Source organism: Doryrhamphus excisus, linkage group LG8, assembly GCF_037039965.1.
Source record: "Doryrhamphus excisus strain RoL-2023G ecotype Guam linkage group LG8, RoL_Dexc_Guam_v1.1, whole genome shotgun sequence".
In the NCBI taxonomy this organism is placed as follows: Eukaryota; Metazoa; Chordata; class Actinopteri; order Syngnathiformes; family Syngnathidae; genus Doryrhamphus; species Doryrhamphus excisus.
Genome location: NC_136364.1, coordinates 16,062,759 through 16,083,054, shown reverse-complemented (window position 1 = coordinate 16,083,054; position 20,296 = coordinate 16,062,759). Strand labels below are relative to the sequence as shown.

At 42.2% G+C, this 20,296-nt stretch overlaps 2 protein-coding genes across 5 annotated transcripts in view; one reads left to right on the top strand and one right to left on the bottom strand.

The window, feature by feature from the left end:
* The window catches only part of ift80 (intraflagellar transport 80 homolog (Chlamydomonas)), a 36,676-nt gene extending 29,215 nt beyond the window's left edge, over positions 1 to 7,461 (bottom strand). The window contains exons 1-6 of one of the 4 annotated variants that reach the window (XM_058079138.2): positions 7,317 to 7,461; positions 5,768 to 5,826; positions 5,176 to 5,399; positions 3,718 to 3,828; positions 3,548 to 3,616; positions 222 to 331 (exon numbers count right to left, since the gene is read on the bottom strand). In XM_058079138.2, the coding sequence (XP_057935121.1) occupies positions 222 to 331; positions 3,548 to 3,616; positions 3,718 to 3,828; positions 5,176 to 5,399; positions 5,768 to 5,802 (549 nt within the window). In that variant the 5' untranslated portion in view covers positions 5,803 to 5,826; positions 7,317 to 7,461. Of the gene's footprint in view, positions 1 to 221; positions 332 to 3,547; positions 3,617 to 3,717; positions 3,829 to 5,175; positions 5,400 to 5,767; positions 5,827 to 5,976; positions 6,343 to 7,316 lie in introns of those variants that run through there. The other 3 variants (XM_058079140.2, XM_058079137.2, XM_058079139.2) reach the window with 3 other exon arrangements.
* On the top strand, positions 6,630 to 20,178 carry smc4 (structural maintenance of chromosomes 4). The gene is made up of 24 exons (XM_058079136.2): positions 6,630 to 6,804; positions 7,688 to 7,855; positions 8,414 to 8,604; positions 8,913 to 9,104; positions 10,044 to 10,220; positions 11,710 to 11,874; positions 12,145 to 12,272; positions 12,352 to 12,492; positions 12,617 to 12,767; positions 14,152 to 14,316; positions 14,391 to 14,624; positions 14,698 to 14,883; positions 15,896 to 16,057; positions 16,129 to 16,354; positions 16,430 to 16,506; positions 16,581 to 16,733; positions 16,804 to 16,930; positions 17,013 to 17,202; positions 17,290 to 17,434; positions 18,822 to 18,995; positions 19,079 to 19,261; positions 19,326 to 19,558; positions 19,633 to 19,816; positions 19,891 to 20,178. The coding sequence occupies exons 2-24, from the start codon at positions 7,699 to 7,701 to the stop codon at positions 20,053 to 20,055; spliced, it is 3,906 nt and encodes a 1,301-aa protein (XP_057935119.2). The 5' UTR covers positions 6,630 to 6,804; positions 7,688 to 7,698; the 3' UTR covers positions 20,056 to 20,178.
* The last annotated feature ends 118 nt before the right edge of the window (positions 20,179 to 20,296 follow it).

The following is a 20,296-nucleotide window of genomic DNA, read 5'->3' as shown; positions in this document are numbered from 1 at the left end:
ATTAACCTAGCATGTTTTTAGGAATGTGGGAGGAAGCTGGAAAACTCATGCATGCACGGGGAGAACATGCAAACTCCATGGCCAAGTGTGGAATTGAACCCAGGTCTTTTAGCTGTGAGGCCTGCACGCTAACCACTGGACCACGGTGAAGCCCTTAAAGACGTATCTATTTGCTAAAACCCAAACTTCCTAAAAATGTTACATATGTGGAGTTTGCGTACCTGTATGACTTTGGCACTGGGTTGCAGAGGCTTGATGACCAGGTGTCGACCTGATGTGTAGAGGATCCTCTCAGAGTCTGGGCCCCAAGCCACAGAATATACAGGAGATGCTGGAAGAAAAACAAAAAAATTGCAAAATTTGGATTATTTTCAACCAAACAGACGTACATATTGTAGATTGATGAGTACAGTCTGTATGTATGCACTTCTTATACACAGATTTAGTGGAGGAGAATTTATGTTTGGAACACTGCAGTGATGATCCTTCCTCTCAGAAAGTATCACATTCCGCCTACGGTTCTTCTCCTCATCGTTCAGCCTATTGAAGGCATACCAGCTGTGCAAAGCTGCCTAACCTCTGTAGAATAGACGCGGATGTGTGTGCATGTTTACTAGTTAGGGTTGTGGATACGCACGTGTGCAGTGTGGGCTGACATTTAACCCCACTCCAGGTGCGTGCGGTTACTCACAAATGCCAACCAGTCATATGATCTGAAAATCTGACAAAAGGCAAAGAGAGAGGAGCTGCCACAGGCTCCTCCTCCTTGCTTGTTTTAAACATCTTCTGTGAGTGTGAGCTCTGAGGGGGAAAAAAAAAATGGGTCAAGGCAAACACCGTGATGTACCACAGCCAGCTTCTGTGGCACACGTGTATGCTTTTGGGGGCCTGAAGTGCAGCAGCAACACCTGCAGTGATCTGCGAGCCAAGTTGATGAAGGCACGTCTCTGCGGCTATGCTACTCTTATCCAGGTGTTTTACACATTGTGGGTCTGTTCAGCATCCCGCTGCCCAGCAGATCATTCCTCAAACAAACCCTTAAAGGGAAAAATGTTCCCGCATAGTGGATCGTGGATCTGAATTTGCCGTTTCCCCTATGTCAGCTCTTCTCATTCAACAGGGAATATGCCATCCATTTCCAAAAAAGCCTCTGACCATTAATAATTAATAAGCCAAAAAGTGGATTAGTTAACAGGGGAGCCATCTGTAATGAATAGTGGATGGGGAAATGTATCACTCATGGGTAGTCTTTAGGCAGGGCTTTTAATAAAACTCAATACACATCTCAGACTGTAGGATGCATTTCAATGACTAAATAAAAGCAAGGATTGAATCAACAAGTGTTGCTTTTCCTTTGACATTTTGTGATGTGACAGCAAAAAGGAAAACCAGAAATGGATCTGCAAACAGGACTGCATGGTGACAAAAACTCATGCCCTGGCTGCTCAGTACAATGTGGCCCAAGCAACAATAATAATCAAAAAACATAAGCACACTGGGCCGCACGGCAGTCATGTGGTTAGCGCGCAGACCTCAAAGCTAGGAGACCTGAGTTAAATTCCACCCTCGGCCATCTCTGTGTGGAGTTTGCATGTTCTCCCCGTGCATGCGTGGGTTTTCTCGGGGTACTCCGGTTTCCTCCCACATTCCAAAAACATGCTAGGTTAATTGGCGACTCCAAATTGTCCATAGGTATGAATGTGAGTGTGAATGGTTGTTTGTCTATATGTGCCCTGTGATTGGCTGGCCACCAGTCCAGGGTGTATCCCGCCTCTCGCCTGAAGACAGCTGGGATAGGCTCCAGCACCCCCGCGACCCTCGTGATTATAAGAGGTTGAAAATGAATGAATTAGCACACTGCAAACTGAGCTGTGAAGAAACTCATCTCTAAGGCACATGCATTACTTCCTAATTTGTACATATTCATATACTATGGTTAACTTTTTACAGATGCAGTTAAGAATGTTAAGTGTCTTAAAGCATTCCTTGCCATTTCCAAAAGCCATCAAGGAGTGAGGAGTTTTGTCCGTTATTTTAAAGCCGATACCGATAACTTCCTGCTTCTCAAGACAGATAAGCAACTTTATTTTTTACATTTAAATTTAACTGTAGCTTATACACACCTGGGGATTAAAAAAACAAACAAAGTTGGGTTAAAGAAACTGTACCGGTAGATTTGGCTTAAGCAAATATCATAACACTTATGTTTGTCACGTTTCTTCCCTGAGGGGTGTGTATGTGTGTGGGTGTGGTGGGTGGTGCTTTGGGTGTGGCGTTATTAGCCAGAGCGTACTGGCATGACAAACAGGTGTTTTGGATTATGGAAGCAGGGTGATCCCATCAGCGGAGGATATGGTGGAGGCAGAGAGGGCTATAATCTGTTTTTGTCAGAGAATACGATTTTCTGAGGAGTTGGCTGAATTGGAAAAAAGGAGCGTGTGTAAATTGGACAAGTCACCTCTAAAAGCTAAATCCAATCTTGGATGGTGGTCTTATTAGGGTTGGGGGAAGCTTAGTAGGGCAGGCATTGAAGCTAAACATGCAGTTATAGTGGCACCTTTCTAAGAACAGAATTACTATAGTCTACTTTACGTCAGGTTGGCTTGGATTATTTTGGGCTATTTGAGATCAAGGGTTAAAGGGTTAAGTTATGTTTGACCATACATCTTTCATCAATGGTCTGACAAGATTTATTGCAAGATGCGGTCAGGTTGTGGAAATTAGCTCAGACAATGCTCCAAACTTTGTGGGCGCTGTGCGTGAATTAAAGTTAGCCAAGAGAAGTTGAATCACAAGCAACATGGTTTTGAAAAAAAACACGTGAAATGGGTCTGTTGCAACACATCATGGAGGTACATGGCAGAGATTTATCAGGACAGTTTGTAAAGAACTTAATTCCAATTTGAAGATACAGAGCCTGGATGAAAAGCCTGAAGTTGAAACAGTTGTCAATAGCCATCCAATTACAGAAGCATCCACAGATCCTTGGAAGTGTTAACCCCTAATCATTTAAACCTGCAAGTGTTTGAAAGGGATGATGTCTCAGCTCACCGTCGACGGAAGCATGTGGAGTGTACGTCAGACCTCTTCTGGAAGAGGTGGGTGAAAGAGTGCCTTTCTGGACTACAGAGATGACAGAAGTGGAACAGTGCTGTACGAAATTTGGTGCGGCGAGCACGCGGTGGTGTCTCAGACAGTGAGGTCCTACACATTCAATGCCATGTTTGTTTGCAACAACGGTTTGCAGCACGTCACATGAGGGTGAAGAAGCGCTTCATTTGCTCACACTATCCCACCTACAGCGCAGCACGGGTAGAATCGCTTTTTGCTTGAATTATCGGTTATCTGAGGTATTTTCTTAATTAGGGCTGCCAAATGTAGCAAGGCATATTTCACACATACTTACAAATGACATCATCATTCCTCATAATCAGCTCAATAATTATCAGTCTGCATTAATGCAATAATAATAACTAACGAGCATACATTATTACTGGGTTAATACTGGTTAACGTCTTATTACACTTCAACAATTCTCTTATCTTACCTTGGGTGGCTAGTGTTGAACGCAGCATTCCACTTTTGGACCAGTTTTTGATCTGGCCATCTTCTCCAGCTAAGTGGGCGCCATACAGGAAGAAAACATTTTTCAATTTGACTATTTGTCAACACATTAAAAAATGTATGTTAGATACTTTAATGTAAGCCCATACATACCCGTGACAAGGGCAGTTCCATCATGGTTCCATCGACCTGCTAAAACTGCTCCTTTGTGAGCATCGACACTCTTCTCAACACGTCCTGTCTTGGAGACAAGGTGGAACTTCCCTGCAAAGACAAAAGGAGGCCAGTGTTGAAATCTTTTGTGCAACAAAGCAGTGCAAATTGTACTACATATAAAAACATGCCTAAAGCAAGTTTTATTTTGTCAGAACTAAATAATACACCAGGCTAGTGGGTTTATGCAAGTGGAACTAGGGATTTTCTTGGTGCACAAGACGACTGAGGCTCTGGCGTGTAGACGGTAATAAAAAAAGGCTAAGTAAACATACACTTTGTGGCAATGTATATTAATAAATTCAGAGCTCTGCGTGATTTCTGGTGGCTTTAAGTCTACAAATCCTCATTCCACTGCTCTCGCTCTCTCATTACCAAAAGTGCATGTTATTGACCAAGCTGGTTGTGAGGATGACAAGCAAACATGACGTCAACTTGTTAAACATACAAATATATAAGAGAAGAAAAGCAGGTCGTTTTGTTTTGTATCACGGGAGCATGTACACTCATTAAGCAGCTTATGAAAAATTGAAAAGGGGTTAAAAAAATAAAAATTAAAAAAAAGAAAAAGTCAGAAAGAAAAAGAAGGCTGCTGACTTTTCATTACTTAGTGGTGTGCCAGAGAAAATTGCTGCCTCAGTTTTAGGGGGGGTTGCGCTTTTATGCAAGTCTACACTGCTATTAGTATTCTGACCACATACAGTATTGCCTGACATAAAGGTGCATCCACATTCTGTGTGCATGTGTTGCTGATGCAGACTGGGAAGAGGCTGCCCTGACATATGCCTTTTACAATATAATCCAACACAGACGTCTAATTTAAACATTGGACTGTTCAACCACAAAGCCTGAAAACATATTTAATCATCATTGTCAATTTTCATTGGGACTGATGGTCATGGCAAAACACTGCAAACTGTTTTAATTATCTTATAGTATTTTAGAATTTAATGTACATCTGTTTTAGTATCTATTATTACAATGTTTTGGCAATATATGTCATATTGTTAATTTTCAGTCCTAAGCTAAGACTGTTTGGGAGAAGTTGATTTTTTTTCCTGTGACAGAACAAAAAATAAAATGTTACACATTTATACAAAAATTACAAAATATGAATAAAAACGGGCTGCACAGTGGCCTACATGTTAGCCTGTCAGGCTCACAGTCCTGAGATCGGGGGTTCAAAAGTCTCTGTGTGCTTACACAAGTTTCTCCATCTCAGTCTTCCTCTCACAACACAAAAACATGCATGTTAGGCTAACTGGAGACTCAGAATTGTCCTTAGGTGGGAATATGAGCGCAAATGGTTGACCAGTTTAGTGTGTAACCTGGGATAGACTCCACCTCACCTGCAACCACAGTGGGGACTACGGTACGTATAATGGATAGATGACTTGCCGTCAGTGCTGGTTAGCACAAAGATCTCAGCCGAAGTCTGCTTCTTGCCACCGACGGTCTTGGGAAACCAGTGCAGGTCTATGGGGTAGAAATCTTCTGGTAATTTGACCACCAGGCTGGTCTCATTGGTCAGAAGGTTCCACCTGAGGATCTGATGATCATCACTGCAGGAGTACAACTCATCCGCTGCAGTCCAACCAATGCAACTCACTAGTTCCCTATGTGGGCTAATATTAAGGAAAAGGGTCATATCACATTCAGTGAGCATGTTAAAAAATCTAATTTGTCTTGTGTGTATGTGTGTTGTTTTTTTTTTTACATGTAAAGCACTTTGTGCGACATTTTATGTATGAAAAGTGCTCTACAAATAAAGTTTGATTGATTGATACAGTTAAAACGCACAGATTCAGTCCCCTCCATTTAAATAGACTTTTACATCTGCAGTGTCTCGTATTGTATTTATTTTGGGTGCCTTTTCTAGCAAGCCTCTCAAACCCAATAAGGTTAATAATGCTGAATTATGTACTGCTGGTTCAGAACTACGTGGTAAGACGTTGACACTGAACACATACGATTTACATAAAGGATATGTTTAGGTTCCTTAAGTATGGATGTTTTCAATCGCATTGTAGGAGTCGGCGCTGCTGATTCCTGTGAAAATTGACAATTAAGCAGACATTTAGTGACAGCATGTTAGCTTACACGGCATGAGAACTAAGGTTAAATCATAAGAAAACGAGGGGAAGTAGCAAAAAAAACGGCGAGGTTGTTTGGATGACAGCGGCGTGGTTGCTACGTTACCTGACTCTGTTGCGAATATCTCTGTTTGTGGAGTCTCGGCGGTGACGTTATGTTAACATTACCGCGGCATTTCAGTTAAAATTGACATCTTTCTAAAAAATAAAAATGTCCCCCCGTAGCCCCGGTTGGTTCTCCCGAGTCACATATACCCACAGCGACTAATAAAGCGAGCTTGTTCCTTTGCTAACAGCCAATTCCGTTTGCTATGAAGCTACACGATGGTAGCCGATCTGGGTCATGCAACAGCTTCTGAAGCACTTCTCGCGAGAGTTGCCACAAACTTCCGTGGCAACGGATATTTTGAAACACCAACGCATATCATTGTTATTGTTGTAATTTTTAATGATTATATTAAAACTGAGAGCACAACATTAAACAAATACAAATTATATTTACAGTATGACTCGGGGTTGACTGTTGCGAGCCATTCAACGTGGAGCAACCCACATTAACATTTGAATCTGACGATAGAAAACACGAATAAAAGTAATATAATATGAAATTGAAGGTTAAAATGTGCACAGGTTGTAGCTTTCGTGCACAAATGACGGTTTGTGGAGTGCAAGGCAGAGTTGGCTTCGTCCCCTTTTTTGAATTTTTTTCTCCCCTTGCTCTTTGAACAGTCCATGGTGCCTTGCGTCACTTTATAACGAATGTGCTTCGACGGCTCAGTTTAGGCGCCATTTACAAGTTGGACTTTTACGAGGAATGACACTGAAGTAAAGTTTGTGCTGGATTATCCTTGCCGTGGTTTTGGATACAACACTTTTTCTGTCAAGCGAAATTTGGACCAAAACAAGGGACTTTTCGATAAAGACACTGTGGAAGGTACACGATGAATCCAGCGGATAGTAACCAAATGAAACGGGGTTCCGTCTATTTGCTGAAATGCTTTAGGCGTCAATTCAAAACGAGATTTTATTGGACTTCGCTTTTCTCAACTAAAAAGGCAATGGATAACAATTGTAAAACATGCAACCTTTTGGGTGCCTAGTTTGATAAAGCAACAGAGCGGTTTTCGTTATTGGGGAATGTTGGTATCTCAGATGCTTTGCACGGTTAATTTACGGCGACAGTAGCATTACAAGCAAAGCTAAAGTCGATGCTAACATTTGGACATGATTCAAAATGACACTTGTGATTTAACACAGAAAGCAAACCTTTTCTTAACTTGCGTTGAACATTGCCGTGTTCGTCGTCATCAACACCCCCGCCACGACGCTGATTATTTCTACATTTGATATCTTAAAGACTTTGCTCCCATATTAAACATGATGTAGTTAATATAATGAAAGCGAAAAATACGATTTAGCTAGCGGGGTCCTAGCTGGTATACTTACTTGACAAGCTTGCGTGTAATTAAAGATAATTACAACGTCACAAGTGGCACAGCGTTGAGAAAGAAAATAAAGTTATTAAATGCTTGTTTGATACATAGATAACACAAGACTCGACTAATAATGTATGCTGGCTATAATGTATTATTAAGGGTATCTTGATACGCAGCCCGCCTTATGTCATAGCCAATTCAAATAGTAGCAACTTTATTGTCACTGCACAGCATACAAAGGCGCTTCATAATAAAAATGTATTGAGTCAAAACGGGCAAAATGGAAGAGTGACAGACTCAATCCCCCACTCATGGATATCCCTCTTACTTTTATTTTTTTTTACCCAATGCCCCCTCCCAAACCCCCCTCCACACTTTTAGATTTTGAAACCATGCCATCTAAAAGTGCAAAGTGCTCCACCGCCGCCCCCAAGTCAGGAGGAGGAAAAGGGTCGCAGCCTCGGGATGACTCCGATGACGAGTTGGATGTACCCCCCCGAGGAAGCAATGGTCAAGAGGAGGAGGCACCAGCAGCACCATCGACAACTGGCAAGTAACAAAGGCTTGTTTTCTGCTGTCCTAACAAGTTGCCTGACAATCTGTGGGGGTTTTTTTTCTTTCTTTCCTCCCACTTCAATCTTGTTTAGAATGGCTGCTTTTGTCCCTACAGTAGTACAAGTAGTAATAGTGCCGGTAATCAATAACTGTGGGATTTTTAAGGCGTCGACTGCGTTTTCCAGGATATCTGCAAACGAGGTAGTAAATTTGTACATAGTGATGACAGTACATCAGCTAGTAGTTTTAGACTTATGCCATTTTTAATGTCTGTATGCATGCATAGCTTGTTTATATGTGATTATAATAATGATGTGTTATTAATGTAAGAGTTAAGCATATCAAAATGTGTTGCATGGCATTTTTCAGCTGAGAAGTTTTGTTGTCTCCAACTTTGTTTTGTTTTCTGTGTGTTTTTTTTTTCTTGCTTCCCTACCCCTCCCCCACCCGTCACTGACTGACTTAGCCCATAGCCCCCACCTGAAAACACACACACACACACACACACTCAAGAGGGGATATAAAGCTGTTTTTTTTTTGCCTATGCCACAGATCCGTCTCTCGGGGAGGCTGCCGAGGCGGTTGATAGCCGAACTTTGGAGGAGATTCTCAGTAGCATCCCTCCACCCCCGCCCCCAGCAATGACCAATGAACCCGGGGCTCCTCGCCTCATGATAACGCATTTAGTCAACCGCAACTTTAAGTCCTATGCAGGCCAGCAGATTCTAGGGCCCTTTCACAAGGTAAACATAAGCACATGTTTTTTGTTTTTAAAGTGTTCTGTCATGATGGAGCACATTTAATATTGTCACATCATGTAAATACACACAAGAAAGTTGAGAAATAAATTATAATTTTGTTGCTTTGTGGAAAAATGTGCAAAAAAAAATATTTTACATTTAATCTGTTGAAGGTGTGCTGATAGGAGGAGAAAATAGTTATTTTTCACTATTTTCAGCTTCTTGTACAAGTACATTTTGGGAAAAAAAGTAATATTTTTTTCTCCTGTGAATGTTTTACATATTTATTTAACTCTTTCCTTTCCCTTTAGCGCTTCTCCTGCATCATCGGTCCAAACGGAAGTGGCAAGTCCAATGTGATAGACTCCATGCTATTTGTGTTTGGATACAGAGCTCAAAAGATCCGATCCAAAAAGCTGTCAGTGCTCATTCACAGCTCCGATCAGCACAAAGATGTGCAAAGCTGTACCGTGGAGGTGCATTTTCAAAAGATTATTGATAAGGTATTGTTGTCTACAATCACACCCGTGGCACTCTCAAGACTAGTCAAACAATATACGGTCCCAGTTTGAAATAATAATTTATTTTATTTAGTTTTATTATTTTAATATTGCCTAAATCTCAGTACATAATTGACTGAACGTACAGTCATATCATTCCGGAAAGTTACATTTACCACCCACACACTACCGTAGGCTACTCATACTGTGATAAATCGATTCGGTGTATTTATTTATTTATTTAATTAGATGTATTTTTACAAAAATGCCATGTTGTATTTAGGTGCTAAAATATCAACAAAGTGGTTTCAATTAGAAGATGACTACTTTTTTTTTTAAAGACAACTTGGCTAAAGATGGGACAGTTATTAAAAAAAGTTGTGTAATATTTAGACCTTAACAAGCGGTGTGTTTTTTTTCCTGTTTTTTTTGCCTTGGCCTCATTTCAGTCTGATTTCAATCAGACAGACAGAGATCAGTTCAATCACTTTAAAATGAAATAAAAGAAAATTGGTTGAATGGAGAAATATTCTCATTTGGTAGTTTATTCTACAAATTAATTTTTTTAAATAAGTGATGTACTATACACAACTCAGTACTTGCTTCTTAATTCAAAATCTTCAACCAAATAAAAATTCCATGTTATCATTTTATATGTTGTTTATTGTTGTAGATGTTCCCTTATAGCATATAATGCAATATAGATTTTTATTTAATTGTTTTTCAGCCTAGGTGTTGTAGATGTATTGTGGGTATTGGGAACAGTTGTTTTTAATGGAGGGTGTGAGTCCTTTTTTTTTTTTTTTTTTTAAATAAATGTATTCTGTGATGCATAGTTTGTCGACTTGTACTATTTGATATGTGGAGCTGTGTTTGATTGTCTCCTAAAGTGCTGTGGCCTAAACTGCTGTGTCTTCTGCCCCTCCCCCAACCCTGAGTCAGGAAGGAGATGACTACGAAGTCATCCCCAGCAGCAAGTTCTATGTTTCCAGGACTGCCAACAAAGACAATTCCTCAGCCTACTATATCAATGGCAAAAAAGCTACATTCAAAGAAGTGGGGGCTTTGCTTCGAAGCCATGGCATCGACTTAGACCACAACAGATTTCTCATCCTGCAGGTAACTTTTTCAAGATTTCTTGAACTTTTTTTTATTTATTTTTTTTAAATCCTTGCTATGATTCCCTGCTCTTGGTTATTCATGCATTACCATTCACTGCAATGTTTTACTACTGATTTTTAAAGCCATGTCTGTCTGGGATTAACCTGTTGCACTTCAGTGATGGAAGGCCACGAGGTGCCCTCTTGCTGCCCTTAGAGTGCTATAGCAGCGCATCATGGTTTGATACTATGTGAACAGGGTGCGAACCATTATTTGCTGCTTTAGAATTTTAAGGAAATGCAATCTATATAACCCTTTTTGAATTTTTTATTTTTTTTTGGTGGGAGATTCTGTGATGAATTGGAGTTTTAATTAAAAGAAGCGCATTTGTCTTCCACTCCCACCCCTCGTGTACCTGTCACGCTTTAGCAGCACGTAAATATTGGTGTGATTGACCTGAACCCCAGTATTAGCAGTGCTGCTTCAGTGTGGTTGGATCAAACCCTCCATCATTATCACCTTTTTTTTTGGGATGACTTGACAGTGAACTGTAGGTTCCATTTTGCCTGTTTTCATTATTATTTTTTTTTTTATCATTTTTAAATAGTGGTTACACTCCTACCGCTCTAATTGTGTTACACGTGTGACAGAAGCATTATTACTGATTAACTCGAGGCTCATGGGGTGATGGCTCATATCAGCATAGCACCGAAAAGGCTGTTTTGGAAAAAGTTTTTCAGTGGAATTGTAACTGTTTTTTGCTGTGTGCGGTAGTGTCTGGTGAACATTCAGTTTGTACTCTTCACAGTGCTCTTGTGGTTTGCTGGTTGCTTACAAGTGTATTGCTTGCCCTTTGTGTGTGTGTGTGTGTGTGTGTGTGTGTTCAGGATGATTCTTTGCCGTCCTTGGATGTTATATTTTCACCTCTGTGTCTGTGACATGGCTGCATGGCTATGGGAAGAGGATTAGGCTTGTTTTCCAAGGTCACTTTTTTCGAGCCTCTGACTAGGGGGAAGCTGTCTATTTTGTGCACTGGTCAGAGCAGGATGACATGGGGGGGGGGGTTCTCCTCAGCGAACCTCTTTATTTTCATACATTAAAGAAAGATGTGAGCTTGCCTTTTTTTTTCTTGCACACAATGATAAACTTTGAACTTTAAACATTTTAATTGGATATTTCAGTGTTGTAAGGGAGGCTGTCATTTATCAAAAGAATAGTTTTTTTTGTAATAGACATACTGTCAGACTAGAGAGATGTCCCCAAGGGAGTTTTAAGAGGTCAGACTAAATTTAAATATGATTTGATACCATGATATGCATATACTTAAAATGAACCCAGCTTATTTATTTAAGTATACCACAATAAATTATTCTTAAATGGAAAAATAGATTGGCCCTGCATTCGACTATATAAATAAGCCTATTTTATATGAAAATGTTCCAAAATTAAAAAAAAAAAAAAAAACCTCAAACCTTGTCATGCATGCATTTCCTTTCCTGGGGCACAGGGTGAGGTGGAGCAAATTGCCATGATGAAACCCAAAGGTCAGACGGAGCATGATGAGGGAATGCTGGAATACCTAGAGGACATTATTGGCTCTTGTCGCCTCAAGGAGCCCATCCAAACGCTCGCCCGGAGAATTGAACTGCTTAATGAACAAAGAGGCGAGAAGGTGACTTACACACACTCGTTTCACTTCCTGCGTCTTTACTCTTTCTATGCAGTAGTTTGATGTTTGTTTTAGATTATATATTTATTTTTAAAGTTGTGCAGATGAAAAATATAAGACATGACAAGATCAGGTTACATCCGCACTGTTTGATTTAATTTAAATTTTATTTTGGATGTCTTAGCGCCACAATGATCAAATATAAACATAATACTAATGCATGTCATTTGTTCTTTTAAATGGGATTTAAAGTTGTCATCTGTACTTTCCCAGCTCAACCGAGTCAAGCTTGTGGAAAAGGAGAAGAATGCTTTAGAGGGAGAAAAGGACAAAGCTGTGGAGTTTCTCACTCTGGAAAATGACATCTTCAAACACAAGAGTCATCTGTGCCAATATTACCTGTAAGTACACCACCTCCATACTGGTGTCGGGTGTGGATTCAACAAACATACCTGGATATCCTTGTGTATTTCCCGTTAGTCACGACCTGCAAAAGTGTGTGGTGGATAAAGAGCAGGAGAAGGAGAAGATCTTGGAGAACACCAAGGAACTCACTGAGAAAAATAAGAAGCTATCAGAAGAGATGGAGAAAATGAATCAGGGGCTCAAAGATGTGGATAAGTAAAGATCCTTTTGCATCGTTTGTATATATACATAATACACACTATTTTGTATATTTATATACCTTAATCATCTAATCACCTTATACCTCTCAATGTCAACTAAACTACTGTTCCTCCACCAGGAAACAAAATAAGCTCAACAAGTACATTGAGAGCCAGAAGGAGAAGTTCACCCAGCTGGACCTGCAGGACGTTGAGGTGCGCGAGAAGATTAAACACTCAAAGAGCAAGAACAAGAAGTTGCAGAAGCAGCTGGAGAAGGACAAAGAAAAGGTGTGTAAGCCTCCCCATCGGTACATCTCCCCTCTCGCACCCAATTCAGTGGTTTCCTTCGGAGCCTCTATCACTACTGCTGTCACGGAGACACAATATGAGAGCGTCGACTGGACGAAGCAACTATAGACATAGATTTGCAATATGAGTCAACTAGCGCCATGACACTCGTTTATTTTACTTAATTTTAGTTTTTTTTTTTGTTATTTAATTTATGTAATTATGCAAATTAATACACATGTAAGTAATGGGACCGTTGTATTTATTAACTAATTGGTTAATGTTAATTTACATAACACATTATTGCTTAATATCCTCTTATAAAACATTATCAACCATTTTTTTTAATTTTACAGAAAAATACACGAATTAGTTTTCAGTTTTTATATAAATTCAACATTTCACTGCATATTTTCTTTTATATATCCATAATACATGAGTAATATGCACAAATAATACACACATATATACCTACAGTATATCCTTGTGTGTGTATACTGTATATATAATATTTAAATATTGTGTAGCTGTAATATAAGTAATAGGGAGGTCTAATGGATAGTAAAGATAAAAAATATCTAATTAAAAGTACTGCTAATTAAAATAAATTGTACAGTTTTGCTTGACAATGGAACAACAGTAAATAAGAGGTTTTTGAGAAAAGTGTGATTTTATTCTTATAAATGTGCTGCACAAATTCCTAATTGCTGCTTGGCTCCTGTTATACATGGCCGCTCCATTTATAAAAAATATATATATATATAACGTCCAGAGCCTGCTTGAATTAACTGTACTTTCCTTACAGTCAGAAAATTGCTGAGTTCTTGTAAAAAAAACGGCATTAAAGTGTTTTTCACGCAGTAAATGACATTTTAATGGCAACAGTGGGTAGCTAACCTAAAGTAGCCACTAGGGGGCTGTGAAGTACCGGACATGCAGATGGTCACAGTGTCATGGAGTCACATACTCACTACATACCGTATATGTCTCCTCCTCGTTCCTTAAACGTGTTCATATTCCTTACCGATGCCGTGGAGATATCTCTGTTGAAAGAGGGGTGTGGGGGGGCGGTGCACCTCAGGGGAGCAGTGTTCTGCGTTGTCCTGGCTTGTGTTACACTCCCAGCAGCCACGTTCACTTTTCACCTGCGGTTAACCCTACAAAACACACACACACACACACCGGCTGCCTTTCTCCAGGCCTAACAAGGAGCAGTGCCACTCTAAACCAGGGCTCCTCCATATTATACACTACTTGTTTATAACTGGCAGCAATTTCATTTTAATCTCCACCTTTTGTTCCCTGCAATTATTGTGTGTTTATCCTGTAACGTTAAGGGGAATTATTCTTGTAATGTGGTGTGTTTATGTGTGTCTCATTTCAGCTGGAGGAGTTGCGCGGTGTACCCGCCAACAGTGAAAAGGCCATCTCTGAGGCAACAGCTCGTAAGGAAGCGCTGGAGAAGCAGAAGGCTAAAGAGGAGGAAAAACTCAAGGAGGTGATGGAGAGTCTGAAGGAAGAGACGAGCGGCTTGCAGCAGGACAAGGAGGTTTGTGAAGACGTCTTGTCCCAGATACATTTCCTCCATGCGTGGACTCATGCCGGCTTCATTTTATTGGTCAGGCCAAAGAGAAAGAGCTGATGGCGCTCAGCATGGCCGTCAACGAGACGCGCTCACGGAAGGACCTGGCCCAGTCGGAGATGGACATCTACATGAGCCGCCACAAGACTGCGTTGACGCAACTCAACTCGGCCAAACAGACGCTCCAAACGACATCGGATACATTGCGGGAGCGCCGCGCTGCTATTAAAGAACTGGAAGTCAACATACCTGAGAGAGGGAAGGAGTTAAAGAAGGTGAGCACGGCAAGATCATAAAGGGAAGAACCTTTTTTTTTCCCCCTCTCTCTCTCTCTCTCTCTCTCTGCAGGATGAGGAAGAGCTTGACCGGCTGGTGAATATGGAAAACGAGACCCGGCAGACTGTGAGGGAAATGAGGCAGAAGGTGGACGAAGCCAAGAGCTCTCTGTCCTCCAAGCGCAGTCGAGGAAAGGTCCTGGATGCTCTCATGCAGCAGACAAGGAGTGGCAAAATTCCTGGTATCCTCGGAAGACTGGTAGGAAGGATATCATGTCACTCATTTCACCATCACTGACCCGGGAAGTTCTTGGTACAAGTTTGCTCCTGATTATTATTACAACATTAGCCACGTTTACATGAGGAGTTTTTCTCTTTCCGAATGACCTTTCCGAAAGCAATGGTATACATGGAAAGGAATATTCCAATCGCGTGTCTACATGCGCCGCTATAATCAACCAGAATAGTCAATGGAGCATGCGCAGTAAAGCGTAAACATCAACATCACGTGATACCGACTTCCTCCAGTTTTTCTTTCACTTGTTGGAATAACTCCGTATTGCCAGTTTTTCGTTCATTCCAGTCTTGAAATTTAGTTTGAATCAAAAACAAACTTTGCACAGCAGTCCAGTGCCAATTGCTCGCCTCTTTTTTTTTTTTTTTTTTTTTTTTAAATCGAAGAACGTCTCGAGCTTTGTGTTACATCATATCTCAGCATTCACTGAAAGAACGCACCCGGGAACAGGAAAAGATAAAGTTCAATCTTGCTAATATTTTATAATTAAGCTCGGCACATGTTTTATATAGATATGTATTTTCTTTTTTAATAAAACTGGACTTGTGAATGGCGTATAGAAAGGTTTAGATTCTGTTCCACAGATGGCGGTAATGCACACGAAAGCTGATTGCCAACCGCCAATAAACAACAGAAGAAGAAAAACACCATGAAGAAGAACGCAGTCTGACAACTTTCCGTTTGAGCGGGTACAAGATACCTCAATCGGATTGGGGAAAGGAATATTCCACCCCTGGGAATTTGATTATATATTCATTCGGATTGGCACTTTTTTGTATACAAATGTTAGATTCTTTCCGTTTGAGCAAATAACCCGAATGGAATTGGAATATTTGGGTCCATGTAAACGTGGCTAATGGTTCTATTCCTGCTGCACTGTACATGGTTCCTATGCAAATATGGAAAAGTACGGAATTTGATTTGAGAAATTTCCAGACTCCCGTGTCCAGATAAGTGATGATCGCTTTGCTTGTAGGGAGACCTCGGCGCCATAGATGAAAAGTACGATGTGGCCATCTCGTCCAGCTGTGGCGCTCTGGACCACATCGTAGTGGACACCATCGACACGGCTCAGAAATGTGTCGTATTTCTCAAAGAGCAGAGCATCGGCATGGCGACTTTTATCGGTCTTGACAAGGTAAGGTCCACAACAATTCAGAGATGGACCAAACCCAAACTCGGGACCGACCTCTCCTCTCGTCTCTTCAGATGAAGGTGTGGGAGAAGAACATGGGTCCGATCCGCACCCCTGAGGACAGCCCTCGTCTCTTTGACATGGTGAGAGTGAAAGACGAGATTGTGCGTCCCGCCTTCTACTTTGCCCTGAGGGACACCCTGGTGGCTGAAGACATGGAGCAGGCAACAAGGTTGGCCTTCCGGAGAGACAGGCGTTGGAGAGTGGTCACCCTCAAGGGCCAGATCATCGAAATGGCCGGTGAGTGGCCTGCTGGTTCTCTCCTCGACTTACTCACTTCCTGTTTGAGTGCACTCATGCACTGTGTCCTCACAGGAACCATGACTGGAGGGGGAAGAGTAATAAAGGGCCGGATGGGCTCTTCTCTCAACACGGAGGTCACCCAGGAGGAGGTGACCAACCGTCAAGATTGAGTCTCACCACGTTCTTCACATGCATCCTCTGATCATGTCTACGTTTCTTGCAGCTTGACTGCATGGAGAGCAACCTGAACAAAAAGGTGTCAAAGCTGCAGGGGTGCCAGGAGAGGAAGATGCACCTCGAGGAGAACGTGCAGCGCCTGCGCTCCCAGCTCCGTGACATGAAGAACACTCTGGAGAAATACACCAACAGCATCACCGTACGCACTACCTCGTCTTAATCACCCTTCCGTATCGCCTCCAACTGGTGTCGCTCTTTATGTCCTCCAGAGTCTGGCTGACCAGGAGAGCCACTTAAAGGTCCAGATGAAGGAACTGGAGGCCAACGTGCTGGCTGCTGCCCCAGACAAGACCAAACAGAAACAGATGGAGAAGAGCCTGGAGGCCTTCAAGCAAGGTGAAATTAACTTTTACGTACTTCACTCATGTGAAGTTCTGCGTATTGCATGACTACACCAGCATTATCCTGCCCCTCGCAGACTTTGAAGCCGCTTCAAGTAAAGCCACGAAGGTGGAAAACGAGGTGAAGAGGCTCCACAACCTCATCGTGGACATTAACAGCCACAAGCTAAAGGCTCAGCAGGATAAGCTGGACAACATCAACAAAGCTCTGGATGAATGCTCATCCACCATCACCAAGGCTCAAGTCGCCATCAAGACTGCAGACCGGTGAGACAAAAACAAACTTGTGACCTGACTGACTATATACTGACAATATTTAACACATCCTGTGTGTGTGTGTGTGCGCACGTGCAGCAACCTCAAGAAGTGTGAGGAGAGTGTGACCCGTGTGCAGGGTGAGCTGGAGGAGAATGAGAAGTCTTTGGTGGAGTTCACAGGACAACTGAATAAACTGGAGGAGGAGGCGGGAGAAATCATGAAAGCCTGCCAAGAGGCCGAGGTCAGCACTTTTTCTTCTGATGTTGCATATTGGTCGGTTTTATAAAAAAAAAGATATATTTTTGTCATTAGTGCAGTTTTGAGTTCCGTCGGTAAAGTACAGATAAATGGATATCAATTTTTCAGTTATACATTTGAAATGGACACAATGTAAAAACATGTGACAACACAGATTCTATACATTTGTATGTATTATCTAGTCCAATAGACGTGGACAATTTTAACCAGGCTAAAAGATGCTGCACATCTTAAAATCTGTTTAACTAGGAGAACATTGGAATCAATCATTCATTCATTTTCTACCGCTTATCCTCACAAGGGTCGTAGGGGATGCTGGAGCCTATCCCAGCAGGGGTACACCCTGGACTGGTGGCCAGCCAATCACAGGGCACATATAGACAAACAACCATTCACACTCACATTCATACCTATGGACAATTTGGAGTCGCCAATTAACCTAGCATGTTTTTGGAATGGGAGAGGAAACCGGAGTACCCGGAGAAAACATGCAAACTCCACACAGAGATGGCTAAGGGTGGAATTGAACCTGGGTCTCCTAGCTGTGAGGCGTGCATGCTAACCACTTGACCACTGTGCAGCCCCTGTATTAATATGAATTAATTTTCTACCGCTTATCCTCACGAGGGTTGCGAGGGGTGCTGGAGCCTATCCCAGCTGTCTTCGGGTGAGAGGCGGGGTACACCCTGGACTGGTGGCCAGCCAATCACAGGGCACATATAGACAAACAACCATTCACACTCACATTCATACCTATGGACAATTTGGAGTCGCCAATTAACCTAGCATGTTTTTGGAATGGGAGAGGAAACCGGAGTACCCGGAGAAAACATGCAAACTCCACACAGAGATGGCGAAGGGTGGAATTGAACCTGGGTCTCCTAGCTGTGAGGCGTGCATGCTAACCACTTCACTGTGCAGCCCCTGTATTAATATGAATTAATTTTCTACCGCTTATCCTCACGAGGGTTGCGAGGGGTGCTGGAGCCTATCCCAGCTGTCTTCGGGTGAGAGGCGGGGTACACCCTGGACTGGTGGCCAGCCAATCACAGGGCACATATAGACAAACAACCATTCACACTCACATTCATACCTATGGACAGTTTGGAGTCCATTAGAATCATATTTTCTGTTTTTTTTATGCAAAATGACGGGTTCCACAAAAAGTATTGTGGAGTGATATAAATGAAAGTTCCCCAAAATATGATGAAAACGTAGGTTAGTTTTATAGGTGTCAAAGCAAATGAGTGTAATATCTTATATTTGTCAAAATATGCCGTTGGCCAATAAAAAATAAGAGCTGCAGGCCAAAAATTAGGGTTAAGAACTCTATTGGAGAATAAGCTGAAGCAAGCGCCCTTGTTCTGCAGGCAGAACTTCCCGAGGTGCAGGAACAGTACCAGGCGGTGGTGAAGGAGATCAAAGTTCTACAGCGGCAAGAGCACGCCCTACAGGAGGAGTCGCTGAGCGTACGGCTGCGCGTGGAACAGATCGAGGTCTCCATCGGGGAATACAAAAGCAAGATCAAACACTGGCAGAAGGAGGTGGGTTTCAGCGACAGCGAGTTGACCGCTTGGGGGGGGGGGGCAGTTCAACTGTGACAAAGGTTCCTCTTGGTTTTTCCCAGGCTAGCAAGCTGTCCCTTCATGCCATCGAGGGCAAACCAGTGGAAGAACTGACTACGCTTACGGCGGAGCAGCTGGGTGATATCTCTGACCCCAACATCATTATCAACAAGATGATCACACTGGAGACGCAGTGCGCTCAGATGAAGCCCAACCTTGGCGCCATTGCGGAGTACAAGAAGAAGGTACTAGCGGCAGCTGGGATAGGCTCCAATGATCCAATTATAATTGAGCATGTCACATGTGCAGGAGGACATGTACCTTCAGCGTGTGGCCCAGCTAAACGACATCACCACAGAGCGTGACAAGTTCAAAGAAGGCTACGAGGACCTCCGCAAACAACGCCTAAATGAATTCTTGACCGGATTCAATATGATTACTAACAAGTTGAAGGAGAACTACCAAATGCTAACACTGGGTGGCGATGCAGAGCTGGAGCTTGTGGACAGCTTGGACCCGTTTTCTGAGGGCATCATGTTCAGGTGTGACGCGTTTACAGTGTTTGCATTTTGAGACATCCACAAGCACGTTCTAATTCTTGAATGTTCCCCTGCAGTGTACGGCCTCCAAAGAAGAGCTGGAAGAAGATTTTTAACCTCTCCGGAGGAGAGAAGACTCTCAGCTCGCTGGCTTTAGTGTTCGCACTGCACCACTACAAGCCCACACCGCTCTACTTCATGGACGAGATTGACGCTGCTCTTGATTTCAAGAACGTCTCCATCGTGGCCTGTTATATTTATGTGAGTTCCGCTTATCAAACATCTCCTTTAACCACGCTGTGTAATATTAACCTACTGCTCGGATCTGCACACAGGAGCAAACCAAGAACGCGCAGTTCATCATCATCTCACTGAGGAACAACATGTTTGAGATTGCCGATCGTCTCATCGGCATCTACAAAACTCACAACACCACTAAGAGTGTGGGAATCAACCCCAAGACCATAGTGTTCCGAGAGCAAGACGCCTGCACCGCATAGATCTTATAGTTGTTTCCTACACGTACGATTTTAGTCGCTAAAACAGTTTTCTGTTGTAAATATTGTTCTATGTAAAATGCTGCTATCTGAATAAAAACTTTACATTCTTGAACCCATCTCATTGTCAAACTGCCATACAAAAACCTCTGGTTTGACACTAGCGTCATCTAGTCCTCCATCCATCCATTTTCTACCGCTTTTTCCTCACGAAGGTCGCAGGGGTGCTGGAGCCTATCCCAGC